Below are 21,983 nucleotides of genomic sequence, written 5' to 3'. Positions count from 1 at the left end.
AGTTCAAAGAAGATTTGTTTACAGTTTGTGTACCATGCAGAGAGGTTCAAGGTGAAAATAAATAATTCGTAAAGGTGATTTTGATAGCTTTTAGTTCACAATTTTACAGGTTAATTAACTTTTAACTTTATTATGACTTGTTTGATGAGAAAAAAAAAAATTCAGTCAAACATTTGTATAAATCATACTTAATGAAATCAACACATCCCGTAAAGTACACACACACACACACACACACAAAGAAATCACTTATCACTTATTTGTGTGTATGTGTGTGTCAGACAGACAATACATGTGTATGTGCATGCTTGGGTAAAGATAAGAGCCCATAGCTCTTTGGCAGTCAGTGGGATCTGCCTATATAAGGTTGTTCTATTCCTACTGCGTTTCCTCTGGGGATCCAGAGCAATTGTCACTCAGTAGACAATGCATGCCGCAGAGCTTGTTAGGCTTTACCATTTCATATTCTAATCTATATTAAAAAAAATGCACCATTATCTTTTTTAAGTCAAGATAATTCTAAACAACAACTGGTAAAAACAATTTCGGCCAAATAAAGGTAATTATGCACAGTTTTATGTTTGAAAAGTGACCCTGTGTGACTGACTGAGGGAATGTACTGCTGAGATTAATACTAAAAGTGATGACGTCATTCTCCTGAGTGACAGGCTCATATGATTTTTACAGTCTGTACACAGAGCTAAAAAGTTTGAGAAGAAGAGCAGCCAACTACTGACCACACAAGTGTTTCCCCTCTTCTCTGAGCACATGTAATCCATTGGAAACACAATAGAAAAACCCTTCACCCTGTTTTTTAATACCGCTCCTCCTATTCAGGGAACTACCAAACTTGGGATGACCTTGTGTTTGACATGGACCTACTGTGGATTTTTCTTCTTTAAATGCTCCTGTCAAGATCTTTTACAAGGTGGCTTTACTTTTTTTGTTGTTGGCATATTGTTTTTTTAACCAAATAGTCCATAGACAAGTTTTGGAAAGTGTGATGTGCTCTTGTGCCTATTTGCAGGCCAACTATAAATAGTCCAGCAGCCTACGCATGCTCATGTTTGATTGGAAATTGCAGTGCCTTAAGTCAGTGCTGTGGGGTGTCTGTCAAAGGAGGGAGTGAAACTACTGAATGGTGAGTTAACTTTGTAAGATCAACTGCTGAATGTTGTGTAAATATTAAATAGGACAGCATGTAATAGAGGTCTATGTTAAATAGCATCTCTTGCTAATGTTCATGTTTTCACTCTTTGTTCTCTTTCAGCTTTCATTAATCTCTCTGGAAAGCCAAATACATAAGTGACAACACTTTTTTTTTTCTCGTGAAGAACTTTTCCTCCCGCTGAGTGTTCCTGTATCTGGTGGGAAATGGGTTCACGCAGGACGATGACACGCGCCTCTTCTAGCAACGAAAGGTCCTTCAATGGGGAGGATATCAGTGGAGGTAGCCGGCCTAATGGCTGCAGCTATCTCTCCAACGTGAGGCCAGAGAACAGGTACGGGTGCAACACTAACCCAGTGTGCTGTGCTACCCGTCTAAAATCACTACAAGACCCATGTTTGTCCACTGTCAATATATTCCAAGCCTGGGATGAACTTGTGAGGCATATTATTATTTTGTTTGTTGTCATGGTGACCACGGTTTAAATAAACTGTTGATTAAGAAAAGCATCTCAGTTATGCACCATGGGCCCCATTTCACGTCAGGCTAAACACTAACAACAGCTTCTGCATGGAAAGATCTGTTCATGGAATAAGAGGTGTTGACTTTTACGCTCAACTCTTAAGTGATACCTCAATTCATAAAAGGAGGCTACATATAATCTTTAAATATAAATACAAGTACTTTATGTTCACTCTAAAAAATGATTCATGGAGTTAGTGGATAATACTTAAAATAAAAAAGTTACATCTAACATCTCACATTTAAGTGTTTTAGTCAGCTGACAACTTATTTTTAAGAAGTTAACATTTAACATAAATAAAATAATTTGACCTCTAAATATTGCCACAACTTTTGGATAAATATTAAGTTGGTTCAACTATTAATTAAGCTTTTTTTTTTTTAGATTAAAGCAAAATATTGTGGTTGTATTAAATGAATTGATTTTGTCAGATTATAAAAGACACATAGTCTTTACTCAGTAATGCCAGAGCTGGAACTACATAAAAAGATGCATGCAAATTGTTACCTTAATTTTTTTAAGTTGAACCAATGGATTCTTTTTTAGAGTGTTCTTCTCGCCAGCAGCACAGGGAAGTAAGCTGCGATGGCCGAGTGGTTAAGGCGTTGGACTTGAAATCCAATGGGGTCTCCCCGCGCAGGTTCAAACCCTGCTCGCAGCGGATGTAAACCCTTTCAGGAATTTCTCAATTGTGAGATCACAAAAGGTGTATCTTACGTCTTTACAACACCAACTAACTATGGATGATACAAAAATTGTTTAATACTGCCCTGATTTGTTCCCCCTTACACCCTACCCCTAGAGTTATTTGATATAAGGATGATATGCTACATTGTTGGCTCCAAGGAATATTAAAAAAAAATAGATTTTTGATTTTTTGTCATTCTTTGTTGGCCTTTAACAAAACTACTGCTTGTGTGCACAAAACTGCAGTGCATTAGCACAGCAAAATGATATGTGAAGATAACTTTGTGGCAGTGGACATGGGTATTGTGTTCAGCACAAGTTGTGACAAGCTCAAAAGATTTTCAGAAGTGGTGAACAGGAAATGTTCATAATCCCTGCAAAAACTGAATCATTTTCAGCCGACAAGAATGTGCTAAACAAATAAACAGCAGTGCGTTATGCCTACTGCAGGCCATACAGTGTGCACAGTGTATTATTTAAGTGTGACTGTCTTTAGTATTGCTGTCTTGTTTTGTTTGCCTACTCATGAATAACATGCAGTGAAGTGTAACAGTAACTGTGCAATGACCCAACACTGAAATGGATGTCAACACCAGACATAGATCAACTGCACGTCATGTACACAAGCAGCACGATGATGCTCTCATCATATGCGTGCAAGTCAACATTAATTTATATTATTATGTGGGTGTAATGTTTCAAACACATCTCCACATGCTGTAATGGTTCAGTATTTATGAACCATTATATTTATGGTGATGTGTTTCATTTTTCTAATTAATTTCATATGGACTGAATAGACCTCTCTAAGGACATAGTGCAGAAGTCACAAGACACACTTTACTTTGTTTTATATGGGGTCTGTAAAAAAAGAATAGGAATAAGGTTTGCCTTTGTTTCCTTTACCTCTAATAAGAACTGCTCAACACTCAATAAGGACAAATGCTAGTTTGTGTTTTGGATGATATTGAAAACATAAATTTAGTATTGGCTTTAGTGATCAGATCAGCAGACGTTTACAGAAATAAAAGACATTTCTAGTGATGCTCAGTCATAAACACTGTAGCTCCAGCCAGGCTCCAACCCAATATTTGATTTGTATTTTAAAACAACAGTCAAGCTGATGGCAAGCATCCTTTTATGAAACTATGAAAGATGTGACAGTCACTATACCCATGTGTTTTCACAGGGGTTTGTTTCAAGAAACATTCAGTTATAATCATAAATTGAAACTGAGCTGCATTTGCAGATGTTATGTCCACCCCATATTAGAACAGAAAATCTGTTAAATGGAAAAACAATGTATTTAAAAGTAAAATCTACCTTTCCCAAATTTCAGCTGTTTTTAATTCTGACCACTGTATAAATCATTACAGCCAGTACTTCAATACTTGAATACTTGATCATCGTATGTATGAAATTTTGCTAAAATTTACTTTACAACTTGACTAACCAGCTCCCCTTTCTTGCACAGGAGCACACTCTGCAGCGTGATAGCGCAGTTAACCGAAGAAACACAGCCCACCTTTGAAACAACCCTCAAGTCAAAAGCTGTGTCCGAGAACTGCAATGTGAAGTTCTCTTGTGTGGTTACAGGTAAACGCTGCCTGTTTCAGCAAAGGCTTTACAGCAGATGTTTCTAACCTGATGGGAAATATATTAGGCCTACAGGAACATACAATAATGCAGTGTGCTTGATGAAAAATTGGTCTATGTAGCATGTTTATAACAATGTAACAACTTAAAGGAAGTGAATGCACAAAAATAATGTTCTGCCTGTGAATAGGCTCAATACGCACCTGGTTTCATGCAATATTTAGCATCTGAAATATATTCCAATAGTCTACAAGACAAGCCCTTTCTCTATTTACTCTGCAGTGAAGCAATAATAAACTAAACTAAATGTTGTCTTTTTTTCAGGACACCCTACTCCTCAAGTTATTTGGTATAAGGATGATATGCAGTTAGACAGATACTGTGGACTGCCTAAATATGAAGTATTCCGCAATGGACAAAACCATTCCCTGCACATTTACAAGTATGTATGTTTGAGAACACTGTATATGACATCTGACTGTACTTGTTCTACCAAGATCAGAACTCCATTAGCCTGTACAAACTTTAACTAAATACATTTAATAGAGCTCTATATAATATTCAGAGCATTAATATATAAGTAAACAACTATTTGTTATGTAAAGATATAATGGAGTAATGGAGTCCTGAGCAGAGAGTGTTAGCACCATTTGCTGCTAGCTGCCAGCTCAGACATGTTGAGAGCCGTATGCAGGCAACCTCTGGATCACAGATACATTCTGAATATGATATAGAGCTCCTTGACTACTCACCAAAGAACACTCTGATGGAGGCAACAAAACTATAGTGCATTATCTTAATCTTTCTGCAATGAAGTAGTCCTAAATACTGCATCTTGACATTCTCACCCACATTAAAGGGCCAGTGTGTAATATTTGGCATGGTTTATTGTCAATCTGAATCTGAATCTGAATATTCTACCCATTAATATGTTTATATAAGTGTATAATCGCTATAAAATAAAATTCGTTTGGTTTCGTAGCCTTATAATTATGCTTTTATATATATATATATAGCAAGGGCCTTGCTTTAGAGAGGTCGCCATCTTGCGCCGCTATGTATGTACGGCAGACCGAGCGGACAATCCAGCCAGCCAGAGAACGCGTTTCGCGTGTATAAATGAACCAACAAAGACAGCGGAAGGAAGGAAGAAGGAGGAGGAAACAGCAGAGAGTGTTAATAGTTTGTCGATGGAGAGTAGTGAAAAGTTTTTTTAGTTATAAAGTTTGCGAATGGACCACACTTACCACGCAACAGGAGAGAATGAACCCGAACCGTCATCTGTGAGGAAAAGAAGACGCAACTTCACTCCTTGTGATGCACTCTCTGTGGCGCTTTTCCTCCTGATGATATATCTCCCCAACGATGGTAGCAGTAGCACCGAATCCCATTCTGTGCATTCAGCCTCTCTTCTCACCCGCTCAGCATCAAACACATGGAGTTCCTCATCTGTGTGCTCCGGCTCAAACAGGTATGGCTCTGGGTCTGTGTCCGCTACAAGAAACTCTTCAAAATCGTGTTCAAAGTCGTCCATTGCAGCTACTATAGTCCGGAGATATTGCTAGGCTAAATAAACAGCTGAGCTCTGTTTACCGGCTACGCTGTCAATCAGTGTGCGGGCTGGAGATTGGTGGAGCAGAGGGGGGAGGGGGTGCCCACTCAGAATGGTAAACGAGTATGTGTGTATGAAGTGTGTCTGTTACGCTAGAAGAGTCAGAGTTTGGGACGGACTCTTTTACCCCCTGGAGTGTTACCGGAGGTTTTGGAGTGCTCAAATAAACTGGTCTTTTTCCCGAACTCTCCTCTGGTCTCCTGCTCGTGAGGGATTCATTACAATATCGTAACATGGTTTAGATTTCTAAATAAATATTCACCTCGTCACTAGATAGACCTACTCCTGAAAAACTCGTGTGCAAGGCTTTTTGTCCCTACGAGGCCGCCGTCATTTACCCGACGGGAGGGGTGAGCGAGTGAGCCCTGCAATCTAGAATTTGACCACTGATGTCACTGTTTTCAACCTATTTTACACACTGGCCCTTTAAGTAAACCTATTAATAAAGAACGTATCCCTTGAGCAGGGTGAAGCTATTTTTCCTTGTCAGCTATTTTTACTTTTGTTTTTGTCAGGGATCAATTTGCTCAATATAATTTTAACTCACATTAGCTTTTCTTTTCAGTTGCACTGGGGAGGATGCAGCTATATACCAGGCCTCAGCCAGCAACAATAAGGGTATTGTGTCCTGCTCTGGGGTTTTGGAGGTAGGTGAAATGAACGAGTTCAAGATCCACCAGCGCTACTTTGCCATGCTCAAACAAAAGGCTGAGATCAGACGCATGGAGGTGGAAGGCAAAGAAAACCAGGAGCCGTTACGAACCATCAGTCCCGACCGCACGCAGAGGAAGCGCCGCTCCACAATGGACGCCTTTCTCAGCACACCAAGCTCCACGGAGGATGAGGGCAATGGGGAGAGCTATCAGGCTGTAGAGACAGAGGCCAGGTTACAGGAGGCAACTGCGGAAAAGGTGGAGGAAAAGCCAGTCCCCATCACTAATGGAGCAGTGTCTGCTGTAGCTAATGGACAGACCATCAGTGAAAATGATAAGAGCGGGACATACATCTATGACCCTGCCCTAAAGACTTTTATTGCACACCAACCCAAAACTCCCTTTGTCAAAAAGAAGATTAAAATTTCAAACAGTGCACCAGGAGAGCGGGCAGCTGAGGAGAGGAGGGCAAAAGATGAGACCTTAACCTCTGTAGCTCCAGCCTGCACAAAGCCAGTAAAGTCTAAGGGGAATTCAGAGGAGCTTATGGAAGTTGATGTTAGTTCATCAGTTGTGGACTCCAGAAACGTGACAGAACAATGTCAGAAATTGGAAGCAGATAAAGTATTGCTTGCTGAGAGGCCTTCAAAGGATGAAAACAAACGTGTTGAGGTAACTGTGCCTTCTCAGAGAGATCAGATCTCTGCCTCAGTACCCCCTGCTGCTCCTACATCTACACCTCATACTGTGTCAGGAACTGAGGGTAAAAAAGCTGCAAAGCATGAGAAGGAATCTGGACGCAAAGATACAGAGCAAAAGTTTGAAATGCAGAAACAAAGTCCTCACATGACCTTAACACAGCGACAGTCAAGAGCTGCAGCAGCACCCCAACAACCCCTAAGCAGAGTAAAGGAGGATATTTGTAAAGCAGAAGATGTTACGGTCATGAATGTTGACGAGAAGTCAGTTACTTCCACTGATGGATCTTTGGCACACAGAGATGCTGAGTCGGTGAACACGCCACCTGAAAGCAGGATTGCTTTACCTGAGGGTCCATGTGAACGGGCTGGAGATCTGCTGTCTGGGAAGGACATAAGCCCCTGCCAAAAAAATGTGTCTGTGTCTCGGCCAGCGCTGCTGAGTGAGGTGAGCGTGCCTTTTTGCATGAGCTCATGAGTGCTTTGTGCTGCCAACACAGGCCTCATCAGTAACACAAGCATCCTGGTGCTATTTATAGCACTTACAAGTATGCCCCGCTGTGTAACAAGAATTAAATGACGCACATGTTGATGGATGCAACAGGTAGATTTATGCACTGCATGTGTTAGTTCAAAGGTCTGACAGTTTTATTATGATATACATTTGGAATTAAGCTTAAAATTTGTCCTTATTAAAACATAGATAAAGCACATTTTCTCTACAGTGAAAGCTTGACATTTTGGGAAATGCGCTTGTTCACTTTCTTGTGTAGAGTTAAAAGGGCCAACAGCGGGTTAGCTTAGCTTAGCACTGACTGGAAACAGGGGAACAACTTGCCTGGCTCTGTCAAAAGGTATTTTTTGTTTTTATACTTTGGCTTTTATAGGGATTAAACATAACATGTTAATGAGTGAGCCTAAGCCCTTGACAAAGGCAAGCTAGCTGTTTTTCGACTGTCTCAAATGTTACGCTAAGCTAGCAGCGGCTGGCTGCAGGCCCTTATCTTGAAGTGAACAGTAGGCTATGTATGCTGTGGCAGACAAAAAATGCACTGCAAAAAAAAAAAAAAAAATTTTTTAGAAGGACTTTAACAGACAGACATGAGAGTGCCATTGGTCTGCGAATAAGTGTATTTCCCCAAATGTCTGAATAATTCTGTTAAAAGTGAAAGTGAATGGCGGGTGTTGTGATGGTGACCAGATTAATGATGTAACACAAGTGCCTAACTATTCCATGGCCACTTGTATGTTACAAGACTCCCATGAAGGGATATTTGGCAACATTCTAAAATGGCATTTGTGACTGTGAATCCGTATTGTCCACTGCTTATGCAATCGTCCAGACTCCACTGCATGGCTGAATAATGACGGCACTAGGAGCTGAGACGGAACACTGCACAGCTGAAGCACCTCTTAAAATGGTTTGCATTCCTTTCTGGCCACACTTAAACATAAAATAGCCACCTTACTTGTGAACAGGCCTCACAGTGTCAGAAGGAAAAGAAGGAAAACAAGCAGAAATGAGCAAAGATACAGAATTGTGTGTATTTTATAATGACATTGCATACTATATGATTTCATAGCTCAGTATTTTGATTTGCTTTTTGAAGGAACATAGGGGTGGAAAAGAAAATGGCCCTCAGGCTATATCACGACTTAACTCATCCATGATGGAATGACATATGACACAGGGAAACTCTCGTGCTAATTGAAACAGGGATTCAGCTCAATTAGACTTTGACACCCACCAAACATGGTTGTATGGCACAGCATGGTGCAGAACAGTGCACCATGCTCTCGTTTCACTGCTGTACTGTATATGATATACCAGATACATATTCCAACACTGTGATTTTTCACTGTCATGGCTAAAAAGTATTGTTTGAAACAGGTGTGGGTTAATGTGCTGGATATGGATTTTGGGTGAAGATGAATGACTGCATGGAACATGTTTTCATATTCACAATGTAAAGAAATATCCTAAGATTTGATGACAAGTCTCTCTAATCTACCAACATGAATTCAAACACTAATATGGAATGTAACCAAGCTTTTAAACCTCTGTCACTGAGATCCATGTGAACATTGCAAACAGAACAGCTGAAGGAAAGGTTTCTTGTTAATCAGTAACTATATCTTTTCCCTGGTTCATAAATTTCCTTTTGCTCCAAGTTCTTCCCATTCTGTTCTCTGTTTGTTGCTGGCTACGCTGTTGCTGTTTATAAAATTACATGTGTTTATCCATGTTCTACAGCCAGGGATAAGAGAAAAAGTATTTACAGCATGGAAACCTCTGCCTGTATCTTGCCCCAAGGTTACACAGGCCCATACAAAGATGAACAGGAATGATGCACCTGTCAGCCTTGAGCTTCCACCCAACCAGACGGACATGCAACCACCACAAAAGACTCAGGCAGAGAGAGAGACCACAACAGATGACGTCCAGACCCCTTCTTTGCGCCATGGTCCTCGAGCAGAAATTGACAAAATGACATGGGACACACGGGATCATTCCAGGGGATCAAGTGAAAGCCACACGGTCCTTTTTACAGATCTACAGAAGCCACCCCTCCAAAGCCCTGGTGGTGGCGAGAACTCACGAGGGTGTAACGTTTCCCCCAGCACCCAGCAAAGCCAAGTTGAAATAGCTATAAAAACTGTTGAAGGGACAAAAATACAAGTTGATGAGAACGTAGAGGGTAATGAGGTAGGTAAGGTATTAGTGCAGTCTGAGAGCGTGGCCCAAAATGAGAAGATAGTTGAGATGGAGACTGAAAGTGCTGCTCCACATATGACTGAGCACACTGAAACAGAAACGACCAAAGGTGCAGCAGATAAAGACACTGATGTTATCATTGTGGATGTGTCTACCAAAGACACTGAGGAGAATGATCATATAATAAAAATGCCAGAGGACGCTAGTTCAGCATTACAGAATCTAAAGCCACCTATATTTGAGCCTACGATCCCACTGGCAAAAACTCCAGAAATCACAAACGTACCCGAACTCCAAATGAAAGACTTCCATGAAATTCCAAAACCTGTAACAAAAGTCATATCTGTAGCTGAACTTTTGAGATCACAAATAAGGGCTCTTGACTCCACACTAGCTAATTTAGCAACCACCATACCTGTCCATGCTGACTTGAAACAAGATTCAACCAAAACTATGACAGAAACATGTGAGGAGTCAAAAGAGGAATTGAACAAGTCAGCGCCTGACAAGAAAACTGGGATGCGCATTGACGATACTCCTCTCAGAAACATAAAGGAAACACTCATGGAGGTTTATCACCAACTCTATGAAACTGGCCAGGAACAAATACAGTCTGAAGGTGCAACTTCAACACCTGTTCAAGCTTCACAAAAAACCCTTGTAATCCCACCTATCTCTGTCGTAGACACTGGCACCACTAGAGAGACTGCAGGACTTCATGGCAGTGACAAAAAATGTAATGAAGGTGTTATGGACATTTGCCAGGAAAATGGAGCATCAACTCTGGTTCTCCTGGAAGATCACCCTGTTGTTCCACCTTCTGGGCATGAAAAAGTCAAAGACAATTTTCGTTCTTCGACTTCTAAGGATGAACCGACCAAAACACTAACATCTGGAACTGTCAGTCAAGAACCTGTGACCCCACTTGCAGTGACTCCTATAAAGGCCAGCAGTCAAGAGTTGAATATTACAGCTTTGGAGCATGCCAAGGTTGAACCTGTTCAAGGCCATGAGATAGGAGTTATACAAAAGTTAACCCCAGAAACTAAACTCAACAGCAAAACTGAATGGGCTATCACTGAAATTAATTCCACAACACAGGATCAATACAAAATGGAAGAACACGACTCAAAAAACAGGTCTATGCAGAGTGAAAAAAGGTTTCCTGCTAACAATGTACCTAGCACAGATACACAAGAGAATAAGCTTGGTATTATTCAGCAGGACAGCTCAATGGTTGAGGAATTTCCAAGGATTGAGTCCTTAGGCAATCCAACTCCTGAGGCAAGTCCATTGTTAAAGAAAAGAAGTGTTTCTCCCATTCCTTCTGCTACTCCACAAGAGCTGGCCTCTGGGGCCAGACGTAAAATCCTAGTACCCAAGGCCAAACCTGAGGAGACTTCAGAGGCCACATCACCAACTGATAACCAAACTCAGAAAAGGGAAGTTCCAGCAGAGAGCAGCAAGCTTTCCACAAGTCCTGTGACCCTCTCTACGTCACCAAGCCTGTCAAGACGATCACCTCTACTTCAGCCCCCTGGTGAGAAAACACCTCCTGCAGAAAGGCGTTCACCACTCTTGAGCAGGAGGAAGACAACATCTGAGCCTCAAACACCAAGTCAGCCAACCACTGAGGAGATCCACACCCCCAAAACTGAAGGGAAACCAGCAGAGAAGGACAAGCATGACCCATTCAAAGGTAAAGTGTTGCATGAGGACTTGTTGCTTTGATAGAAATTGTTGCTACTGGTATGTGCAGCATATGAAAATATGCCCATTTTGGTGCCCCCAATACATACAGCTATTCTCTAACATGCTTGGCACACAGTGGACATTTCTTACTGCCAGATGCCACTAAATCCTACACACTAGACCCCTTAAGAAATTCCATCAAAAATGTGTACCAGTTGCACACCATATATAGTGCATTAACACCAAAAAATACAACTCAAAGTACGTTAAAGAAATCCCAGCATTCACACTTGAATGAATGTGTTGTTGATTGACATTATTTACAGCATACTATTTATGAGGGATGTCTTGATCTAATCTCAACACTCGTTATTGGGGCTGATCAAGGCATTTTTTTAACTGAACTATATCAGCTATATTGAGCCTGATATGATCCTTTGTTTTACAGCAGCTGTCACAGCTGGTGTTTTTACTCATGAAGTTTTCATGCACAGTGTAACCGTTGTCATCTTTGCACCCTTCCACTGCCCGTCTCTTTTCCATTTCTCCACTAATACCTCTTTCTAACTTACAGGGAGCGAACGAACTCGGTAGTGCGAAAAAGTGTCTGGATACACTACAAGCGCCAACAACATTCAGGGAGCCTACTGGAGCCTAAGTAACGGCTTGCTGTTGCTCTGAAACTAGATTTGCTTGCTCATTCACATCGCATCTAATAAGGAAGAGGTGTTTAGCCTTGTTCGCATCATGTCAAATTAGAAAGAAGTTCTCAATTGGACGTGGACATCAGGTTGTTTCAGTGTTTCCCACTGAAGATGTCCTAACCTGGTCTGAGTGTCAGCAAACAGGCTAAGCAACGTGTTGCTTGTTTGCAAAAGTGCTCACTCTGGCCCTATTTTAGCAAAAGTTTGTTCACCTCCATTCTGTTTTCAGAGCAATAATAAGGCATTGCTTAGGCTCGCACAGGGCCTTAATAGGCCTTCTGAATGTTGTTGCTGCTTGTAGTATATCTTGACACTTTTTCGCACTCTCTCCACCAGAATGCGCTTGCCTGCTGATTGTTAGGAAGAGGTGTAAGAACACTTGAGGGTTCTGCCTAAAGGAGACAGAAATTTCCTTGAGATAGCAACAAGGCTGAAAGGATTAGAGAGAGGGTTTACTTTATACTTTGTTATTTCGTAAAATAAAAAAATAGAAAAAACATCAAGAAACAGTTTGGATACAGCCATTTTTTTCTTTATGCATTCCAGAGCTATTCAAGCATATACTTGGATTGAATTTGATTTTAATAACTTGACTGTAATTGAAGTGTGTACTGTGTGTATTATCTAGAACAATACAACAATAGAAGTATCAGATTAGGACCTGGTCTGTTTTTGCTTTATATAGACTATGGCAAATAAACATACTGTGCAGCATATACAGCACATACAGTATATATCAGACTGGATACATCAAGTTTGCTTTATATGAGGAACCATGTAAAGTGTGTATCTTCATTATGTTGTCTGTTTGGGGTCTCTTTCCCTCCAGCTCCTCAAGTCATTCGTAAGATCAGGGGTGAAACCTATGCAGACGCCTCCGGACACCTGAAAGTGTGGTGTCAGTTCTTCAATGTTCTCAGTGACTCTACAATCAAATGGTTCAGAAATGAAGAGAAGATTGCTCAGATTACAAGAAAGTGAGTTTCTGGAGTGACTTAAATGTAAATCTGCAGTTTCACAAGAAAGTGAATAGACTTTTAGAAATGTATTATTCCTATAAAATGTTGTTTTGTTTTTTCTTCTTGGTCTTAGCAAGAAAAATAACTTTTATTATGTTTGTCAGTGCAGGGGATGAAACTCAGGTTAATCTTGCCGTTGTTCAGGCATCATGCAAAGACTCCGGTGTTTACAAATGCACAATCACAAATGACTATGGGACTGACTCAACAGACTGTCTTCTCAGTGCAGAGAGTATGTACTCTTTTACTTTACATTAGGCATAAGATAAACTTTTTTTTCTCCTCACATTACTGGGCCACAACAAGTTTCATTCTGTCTTCTCTCACTGTCTCACAGTCTTGGCTGGAATGTCCCTACGTGAGGACCTTGGGGGTAAGAATAGATTTGGGATCATGTTTTTCCTGTGTTGGAGCCCAAATGTTTTTTTGACTGCCATTCTCACATTCTTCTGTACGCAGTTGGAGAAGAAATCGAAATGACACCCCTGATATTCAGCAAGGGTGTGGCTGATTCTGGCGTGTGGGGTAACAAATTCTTTGGCCGTATAATGATGCAGGAATCTCATATTGGTGAAGGCTGTTCTCATAAAGTCTGGAGGGCGAAAGTCATCTACGGTCTGGAGCCTGTGTTTGAGTCTGGAAACACATGTATCATTAAAGTACGCAACCCCATCGCCTATGGAGGCAAAGCAGAGAGCTGCCTCATAGACAGAAACCTGGACATTGTCAAGCAGGTAAGTAAGAAATGTTTGATTTTTTAAATGTATTCATGTCTTCTTAACTTTAAATATGTCATCCAATAAACTTACAAATCCAGCATTAAAGTGAATCAGTCAGGTAATATTCTTGCCACCCACGTAGGATTACTGCAACACTAATCAAATGAAGATTAAATAAATATACTGGTGTGGGTGGAGCTTATCTTCACTGGCTGTTCTCCAATGCTCTGCATACAGGAGTGTAAAATTCAGAACTTGGCTCGTGAATACTGCAAAATCTTCTCCGCAGAGGCAAGAGTGATTGAAAACTTTGGCCCCACTCTTGAGTAAGTACAACGAGTTAACTCCTCATTAAAGTCAACATCCTTGAGTGTCATTTACACTATATGGATCATTGGGTGTCTCTTAAAGTAATTAACATCATGCCAAACTTTGCTACACAGGGTGATTCCAGTCTACCTGATGTACCGACCAGCAAACACAGTCCCTTATGCTACAGTGGAAACGGATCTGACAGGAGTCTATCAGAAATACTCTGTCCTGGATGATACAGGCAGAACAGACTTAAGGTCTGGCTGTGATGCTGGGCAGAAGTGCTGTACCCTGCAGCACTGGATCTATCAGTGGACCAATGGCAATCTGCTTCTCACTCGGCTAGAAGGTAGGCTGGCACTTGAGTTCAAAAGGGCAACTAAAACTTCTTCTCAGGTTCCAAATATGAGAGCAAAACATTTTTTGTGCTGAGCTAGTTAAAATTTTACCTTCTCAACCCTTACCTTAACATTAGACAATCCGGTTTCGAAATGAAATCCGATGCTTGGGCAGTGACTTCTGTCATCATACACCAACGAAAAAAGCTGTCATTGGCATGATACGTGGCTGGTCAGCGTTATAGTTTAACGGCGCTTGACAGCATCATGGGGAAACAAGAACGCAAGTTAAGGCAGCAAAAGTTTGACTATGGGCAGGAGGGATGGAGGATAGGTCCAACAACCACCGACTTTCACCCAGGAGAGCAACGGTCATGTCATAGATGATAAGATCATAAAGCCAAACCCTGTTTTTTTTTTTCCTAAACCCAACAACGTGCTTAAGTTGTTGTAGGAAAAAAAAATTGTCAATTTGTGTAGTTGCACTGATGTAGTGCATTTATTTTGAAAGAGACTGTATGTAAACGTTAAATTTACTGTGATAACCGAAGTGTATTTTGATAGAAGACAATGCATGTAACAGGCAGAACTCGACATCCCAGAATGTCTATAACCAATGCACCCAGAGTACCTTTCACATGGTATCTGGACGTGCAAAGTCCATGACCTTGCGTCGATATGTGATGAGGTTGGATTGAGAATGTGTTGCATTAGAAGTGTTGTGAAGTATTTCAAACGTTTTGAGGTCCCTTACACACACATTTGAACTCAACTTGTATTTTATGTGTTTTTCTACCTCTTATATTTTTAATGCTGGAGTTAGTGTGGTGACAGTTCACGCTGCATGGCCGTCACATTTAGATATGTTGCCTAAACAACTGAAAAATAAAGTAATTGCATGGTGTTATTTTGCAGGTGTTGACACCAAGATCACCAATGTTGGGATTTCAGTCAAATCAACAGGGTCAGTATATTCGTATTGTGTTGTAATGTTGTGGAAACCTCATTTTACAGGTAATTTACTGATCATGACTGCAACATGTTGTGTGTGCTGCAGGCATCAAGGTCTATCCATGGAAGGAAACCCCAAAGTTTTTGAGCAGTTTGTCTCCCAGCACCAGTGTAACTACTTCTGTGGTCTGCTCAGCCTGAGGTCACTAAAGGTCATGGACTCCTTATTGACGCCAACAAAACCCAAGGGCTCCAGGAGCCCGTTACTTCAACGCAAACTGGCTGCTGGCTCTTCCAGCCCTCAGACTGGCCGGAAAGCTTCTGTCAGCCCCAGACTGCCCAGAAAGGCAGAGCAAGAGGGAAGACAGACCCCGACTAAACAAAAAGCTGCTGACGCTCCCAAAGTTGTTAAGATGGAATAGAGTATTTATCCCTCATTAGGACATGAAAGATCATAGATTTTCTCAATGGGACAGTATTCTGATCAAATGCCACTGATTTTCTACATGATGGAGTCCTAAACCAGAAATGACGAACTGTTATGTAGCAAAACAGCCCAGGAGGAAGTGAAAGACAGAAAATAGGCTGATGACACTGCTGTTTTTAAGAGAATAATAAAACCCTTAGAGAGAGAGAGAGAGATTCATAAATAATATGACTTAACAATTTGACGTTAACAGCCACCATTCCTTGCCATTATCACTGATTGTGGATTGATGCTCTCACGTGTTGTGGTGATTATTGTGTTCCTTGTTCTTCAGGTTGAAACTACAGTGTAGTGACTAGTAGCTTTCCTGGGTTTGTTTTCTTTCAATCAATGTACCATTACAGGTCACAGATTGTGAATCCCGATCTCAGGTCAGTGTGTATTTGTATTTGTATTAGATAACAAATCTTTAACTGAAGTGGCATTACATGTAGTCTATGAGTAATTTCCAATGTAAAAGCAAAAAGCACAAACATGTATGTGTTGTAGTCACTCTTGTGAGGATGTAGGGCAGTTATGCCAAGTGAAGTAAAACCATAACAGATACATAGTAAAGCATATTTTTAAGGCTGGGAGTAAAAGACCCATGTTTTTTTAGAGATTGTATCAAGCCAAATGTAGCTTCACATTACACTGTTGTACAGTGGCCAATGGTGCTGTGCTTTTTTATTGTATCCTGTCATGTTTACTTGCTGTTCTACATTGCACTGCGTTTTCAGAATCCGCACCTTTGAATGCAACTGGCTGTAAAATAAAAGACATGATTACGCCTTGTATGCTTGGAGACGCTGTGAAAGTGCATGACATGTGCCTTTTAAAATTTGAGTGTCACTCTTAATAGAGATTAGCATATTATGGAGTGAGCTGAATCACAGTAATGAAAGCCTTGCCACTCAGTCTATTTGACATCAGCAGTCACTCATTATCATGTGTATCGTCAGAAGAGATAAGTAACCCGGTGTTATCTCAGTGACTCCTATTATCTGAGAGGACTCCGTCACATTTCTGTCTGTCATCATACTGACATGCACCCGTTATTTATAGCATTTCTCGGAAAAGGACTGCCATGTTTGGGCTGATGCCTTTAGAGAGTTTTAGTAGGCAACACTTTGTTTTTATTGATATTTTTTTCAACTACATCAGAGTTTTATAAAAGATGTAAAGTTGATCTGTTCTGCTGTCATGTCCTACAGCAAAGTAACAGCATATGGCATTGGTACTCAAAGTTTTGATGACTGAGAGGCAATTTAGGGAGCCAGTATATCACTGAGGGTTGCATAAGTTCACAATGTCAGCCACTTTCAAACTGTCTGCAAAAACTCTCCATCACTCAACAGCTTACTATGCTTGGCAATTTCATTAGCTGCCACATACCTACTTTTCACAAGATCTCTGAAGACTGACTGCTGGGCAGATGAATCTCATTTAAACTGTTCAACCTTACACTTGCACTTTTCACCCATGAACTTGACATGGGATTTTGATTGGTCTCGTGATGGCATTACACTAACATTAAATTCCTTGAGCACCAAACTTTCCCCTAAGGTTCAATGAGCTAAGAGTTAATCTGTTTTCTTGAACCCTCCTTTCCTCCTTAACCATAGACAGCGATTCTCGTGGTGGCTTTTCCATCTCATTTCCACATGAGCAAACTGCCGTAATCGCTAATTTTAGCTAATAGCACTAGCACCAGTGACTAAATATAATTCCCCCAACACTCACAAGGTGCCACCTAATACATCGTTTGGTGCCGCTAGTTGTCAAGCAACCAGTAGCTTTCTACAAGCTGTCATTCCTAACCTGACAGACCCTTGTGAGGGAGTCGCAGTAGCTGAGTAGTTTATCAAGTGTCAGATATTGAAAGTAAAAGTATTAAAATGGATTGTGGGTGATTAAAATGTAATGCATGCATTTCATGTCACAATTAGGGGCCACAAAAAATGTTTCCAAGGACTGTCATTGGCTCTACTTTGAGCAACTATGTCCTATTGTATCCTATACAGTATCTCGCCATCAACATGTAGGTGAGGCATGATTAAGCCACACAGCCATCTTGGAACAAGGACTAGGTCATCTAAAAAAAAACAAAAAAAACAAAAAAAACAGACAGGCCTTAGGAATTGTTGGCAAGACAAAAGATACAAAATACACTTTGTGACAAAAAAAAAACCACAATTCTGAAAGGGGATCAGCAAAGATAAAAACAACACTAAAGGTCTACAGCCATGTTAGCAGCTCTGTGACTGCACTGTATACAGTACAGTTATGACAATGCTTCTAGCTAAAACGTTAACATGAGGATATTTTGCACTTTAGCGTTTCAGCATGCTATCGTTTGCTAATCAGCACTAAATTCTGTATGAATTACAGCTGAAGCTGAGGGGAATGTCTTTACCTTTGCAAGTGTTTGGTCATAAACCAAAATATTGGACAATTTCAATTTTGACATATGTGGCACTAGATAAGGACTAAAGGGATCACCAAAGTTATAAACCATTCATCCCAAGGGGGTCATTAATGTGTTAACAATCCATCCATCAGTTGTTTGGACATTTCACCAAAAACCACAACTATCAGTCTCATGGTGATGCTACAGTTAACGTCAGGGGATCTCCTAAGTCAGTGGGATTCATCCTCTGGGAACCATGACTGCACAAAATGTAATGGCAACCCATCTTATAGGCCTAGTTGTTGAGATAGTATTTTAATTTGGACCAAAGCCATTTATAGTATGGCTAAAGATTACACCGCATGTGTATAGAGCCAGAACAGTTTGTTTTCATTAAATTTGGAGTCAGAACAACATAGATGCATTTGGAAAATTTGGGATAAATGTACTACAGGATTTATCACTGGATCGTATGAATATCTTACATGATAAAAGCCACTTTAAAAAAATGTAAGATTCCTTTTTCCAGTCATTGCATGCTTAACAGCACTACCACTCAGGGGCAAATCAGATTCCGTCACAGACATTAGAGAATGAAGTGTTGCTCGCAACCAGTGTGTGTTTACAGGGTGAAAGGCTAACTTCATCATGATAATCATTTGTGATTCCCAGTCATTAGTGAGTCATCGTTTATGTAAGCGGTGGCCTCACGCACAAGTGTGAACAGTGCCGGGCAGCTAAATGGAAGCTCAACAAAAAAGTTCACTTAATGTCACTTCTGATGTTGTTTAGTAGCATGAGAGGGTCCGATGCTGTCAACAGGAGAAGGGGATGATAGACTTTAGTGTGAGGTAGCCAATTCTTCTGTTGTTTAGTCCATATTTCTGACACGCTACTACTTTGTTAATCTGTGACACCTGTTGGCAGCAAGACAAAAATAGCCGGTAATAACAGGAGCCCTTTTTGTTCAAGTGAAAACAAAAAAAAATACATATTACCTTAATTTCTGTCAGCCTACAGTACATTACAATATGTAACAAAATACACAATATGCCTGTGTGTGATAATTATTTCAAGGTCATGTCACCTGCAGTCCTACAGCACCCTCAGAAATATCGATAAGGGCATTACCAGACTTCCAGTGTGTTTAATCTTTGGGGCAGAGGAAACAACCTTCTGTAACAGTGAGAACAAACCTTTATTAAAATATAAATAGAGCAAAACTGAATGTCACCTGACTCACAGGCCTCATTCATTCATCGATTTCCACCACATGCCCACATGGTGCTGAACCATTCATAACTCTATTCAGAACACCTGGTTATGTTTAGAACAGCCACACGGGAGGCATCATACATGAACAGCCTGGACGGAGTGTGACTAAGGCCTGATCACAACATGGAGAAGATTGGACCTGACATGGAACAAGACACTCCTGCCACCTACTGTTAGTTCAATCACCACACCATTGATGAAAACAAGACAAGTAAAAGATCTTTACTTGTACTTTTAAATTATGTTAGTCGCCCAAACTCTCTGTATTTCTTACTATGTCACACCTGTCAGCGTTTACTACTTTATTACCATTTTTTTAATGCAAGGTTTCCATGAGCCGAATATTTAGTCACCAGCAACAACACAATTGTATATATAAGTGGGGGAATATAGTGCTATTTAACTGCAAAAAGTTACATCACAGAGTATACACAAGAATTGTTACACAATACTGTCACTGGGTAGCAACAATATGTCAGATTGATATTATTTTGGAAGTTAACTCAGATCATCTTATATCTCAATATGTTCAATTTTTCACTCTGGACTCTGTGTATCATGGTGCATTGAGATTTATTACTAACTGTCTGTCCCTAACACATCACTGTGTCTTGTTTGCTTGGGTTGGCTGGCTCTCTTTAAAATTTCATAGACTTTTTCATCAGCATTCTCTTATTTGTAAAGCTATTCTTGGCCTACTTCCAGCATATTTATGTGTGCAAATAAAGCAAAAAATTGACAATGGCTCTGCTCTCTGTTCACAGAACATGTTTTTATAGTGTATACCAAGGTTACATACAGAGTTTGGCAAGCAAGCATTTATGTATGCAGCTCCTTATATGTAGAATCGTCTGCAGAAAGACTTAAAGTTTCACTCATCGGTTCCTCTCGGCTGTTTCAAAGCACTGTTGCAGGATTTTTGTACACAATCATCTATGTGCCAATCCCTTTTATGCGTTTTTATGGTTCACTTCAAGTACATATTAACATACTTTTGGTTTTCTTTGTAGTAATCTCATTTTGTGTTTTATATTGCTTGTTTTAATGCTTTTTATTCTGTATTTTTGTTCTACATTGTCTGTTTATAACTTATGTTGCTGCCTGTCTTGGCCAGGACACTCTTGAAAAAGAGATTTTGAATCTGAAGAGGTTTTTCTGGTTAAATAAAGGTTAAATAAATCAGATCTCCTCAAACTGTCCGTATCTTTGTCTTTTAGAAAAATTCACATTTGTCTGAGAGGAATAATGAGACAATGAGACATGCCTTAATCCGAATGAGTTTCCTGCAAGGCATTACTGAAAAAATTATGAGCGAAGCACGGAAATTACAGAGGAAAGATGCATTGGCACAGCTCTTCCCGCTGCACCGAGTGGCCCTGTCCAAATGCTATAAAGAGCACTGGATCACTCACAGTAATCTCAGCATTAATACCCATGATAAGACATAGCAAATGAGAGAATCGTTAGTCCCCAACTGTAGAAATTTCGTGTGTACATTTAAGCCTAAGTAACTGCCATTTCATTTAATAGAGCATAATGCAGAGTTAATGTGAAGATCTCACACTCAGGGCCTGGGTCTGCAGCACATTAAACACATTTGCATCATTCAGTCTCACATTCAGGCTCGTTTTGTGGCAACATGTGAAAATATGCTCCACACAAAGGTCTTATTTCTTTGTGATAGTTTTGACAGATATTATAGAATAACATCTTCACATTCAATAGCACAACATCAGATGAAGACGCACAGTCAGAAAGAGGAGGAAAAAAATGAGGACAAAACAGAGCCACCCTCTCACAAGGCTGCCTCCGATTGTGACCTCACGTTGTTGTGCCTGGCTGACCTCAATTAGCATTGGCAGGCCAGGGTAGTTGTGACCATTTAGGCAGATTATATGAAAATGATCACACGTCCCTAAATGCCACAGACTAGTTGGCATTTGAAAAAAGTTTTATCTCCAGTCCACCAAAAGTCTCAGGCTGCCACTGGTCTCTGTGCCATCGCTAAGTTGACTGTCAGTGCTGAGTTAATCTCCCGTATCACAGCAAGCTACTGCTGACTACAAAATAATGACATTCTGATGCGTATCTCACGTTATTTCCTCTCATGTGGGAACATGAAGGCTAAATCTGAATAAAATCAGTGTTGTCTAAATGCTGTGTATATGAATGCATATGCACGATGCATGATGTAGCGTTACCTAATAGGGCTGAGCAATCCTCCTTTGAAATACTGCAGAGGGAGAGGAGGTGTGGGAGATGAATCTGTAACTGTTATCATTATGTTGCTAAATGGAATAAAAATCTGTTCAACTGTGTTTTGCACGAAGCTTGCCACGGCCACTTCTTGTGACACCTGGGTGTCAAGAAATATCTGTGTAATATCTGCGACACCTGGTCCATCGCCTGGTTTCAATCCAGATATAGGGTATTCATATTCAACA

General features: G+C 40.4%; 1 protein-coding gene and 1 non-coding gene across 3 annotated transcripts; both read left to right on the top strand.

Moving 5' to 3' along the window:
• Window positions 1-759: 759 nt before the first annotated feature.
• On the top strand, window positions 760-16,649 carry alpk3b (alpha-kinase 3b). 2 transcript variants are annotated; one of them, XM_033626811.2, is made up of 15 exons: window positions 760-928; window positions 1,028-1,141; window positions 1,271-1,502; window positions 3,853-3,974; window positions 4,299-4,416; window positions 6,152-7,385; window positions 9,252-11,352; window positions 12,879-13,026; window positions 13,173-13,300; window positions 13,406-13,441; window positions 13,528-13,802; window positions 14,025-14,113; window positions 14,231-14,448; window positions 15,353-15,401; window positions 15,495-16,649. In XM_033626811.2, the coding sequence occupies exons 3-15, from the start codon at window positions 1,375-1,377 to the stop codon at window positions 15,808-15,810; spliced, it is 4,962 nt and encodes a 1,653-aa protein (XP_033482702.2). In that variant the 5' UTR covers window positions 760-928; window positions 1,028-1,141; window positions 1,271-1,374; the 3' UTR covers window positions 15,811-16,649. The 2 variants fall into 2 exon arrangements, with proteins under 2 accessions (XP_033482702.2, XP_033482722.2); XM_033626831.2 differs by lacking the exon at window positions 760-928 and having other exon boundaries at window positions 1,064-1,141; window positions 1,335-1,502.
• Window positions 2,271-2,352, top strand: trnas-uga (transfer RNA serine (anticodon UGA)). The gene has a single exon. It is a non-coding gene; the product is annotated as a tRNA-Ser (tRNA).
• Window positions 16,650-21,983: the final 5,334 nt, after the last annotated feature.

The sequence above is a fragment of the Epinephelus lanceolatus genome, chromosome 2 (genome assembly GCF_041903045.1).
Source record: "Epinephelus lanceolatus isolate andai-2023 chromosome 2, ASM4190304v1, whole genome shotgun sequence".
NCBI lineage: Eukaryota > Metazoa > Chordata > Actinopteri > Perciformes > Serranidae > Epinephelus > Epinephelus lanceolatus.
Note: the sequence above shows the minus strand (reverse complement) of the source record. Positions and strands in the feature narration are given on the sequence as shown.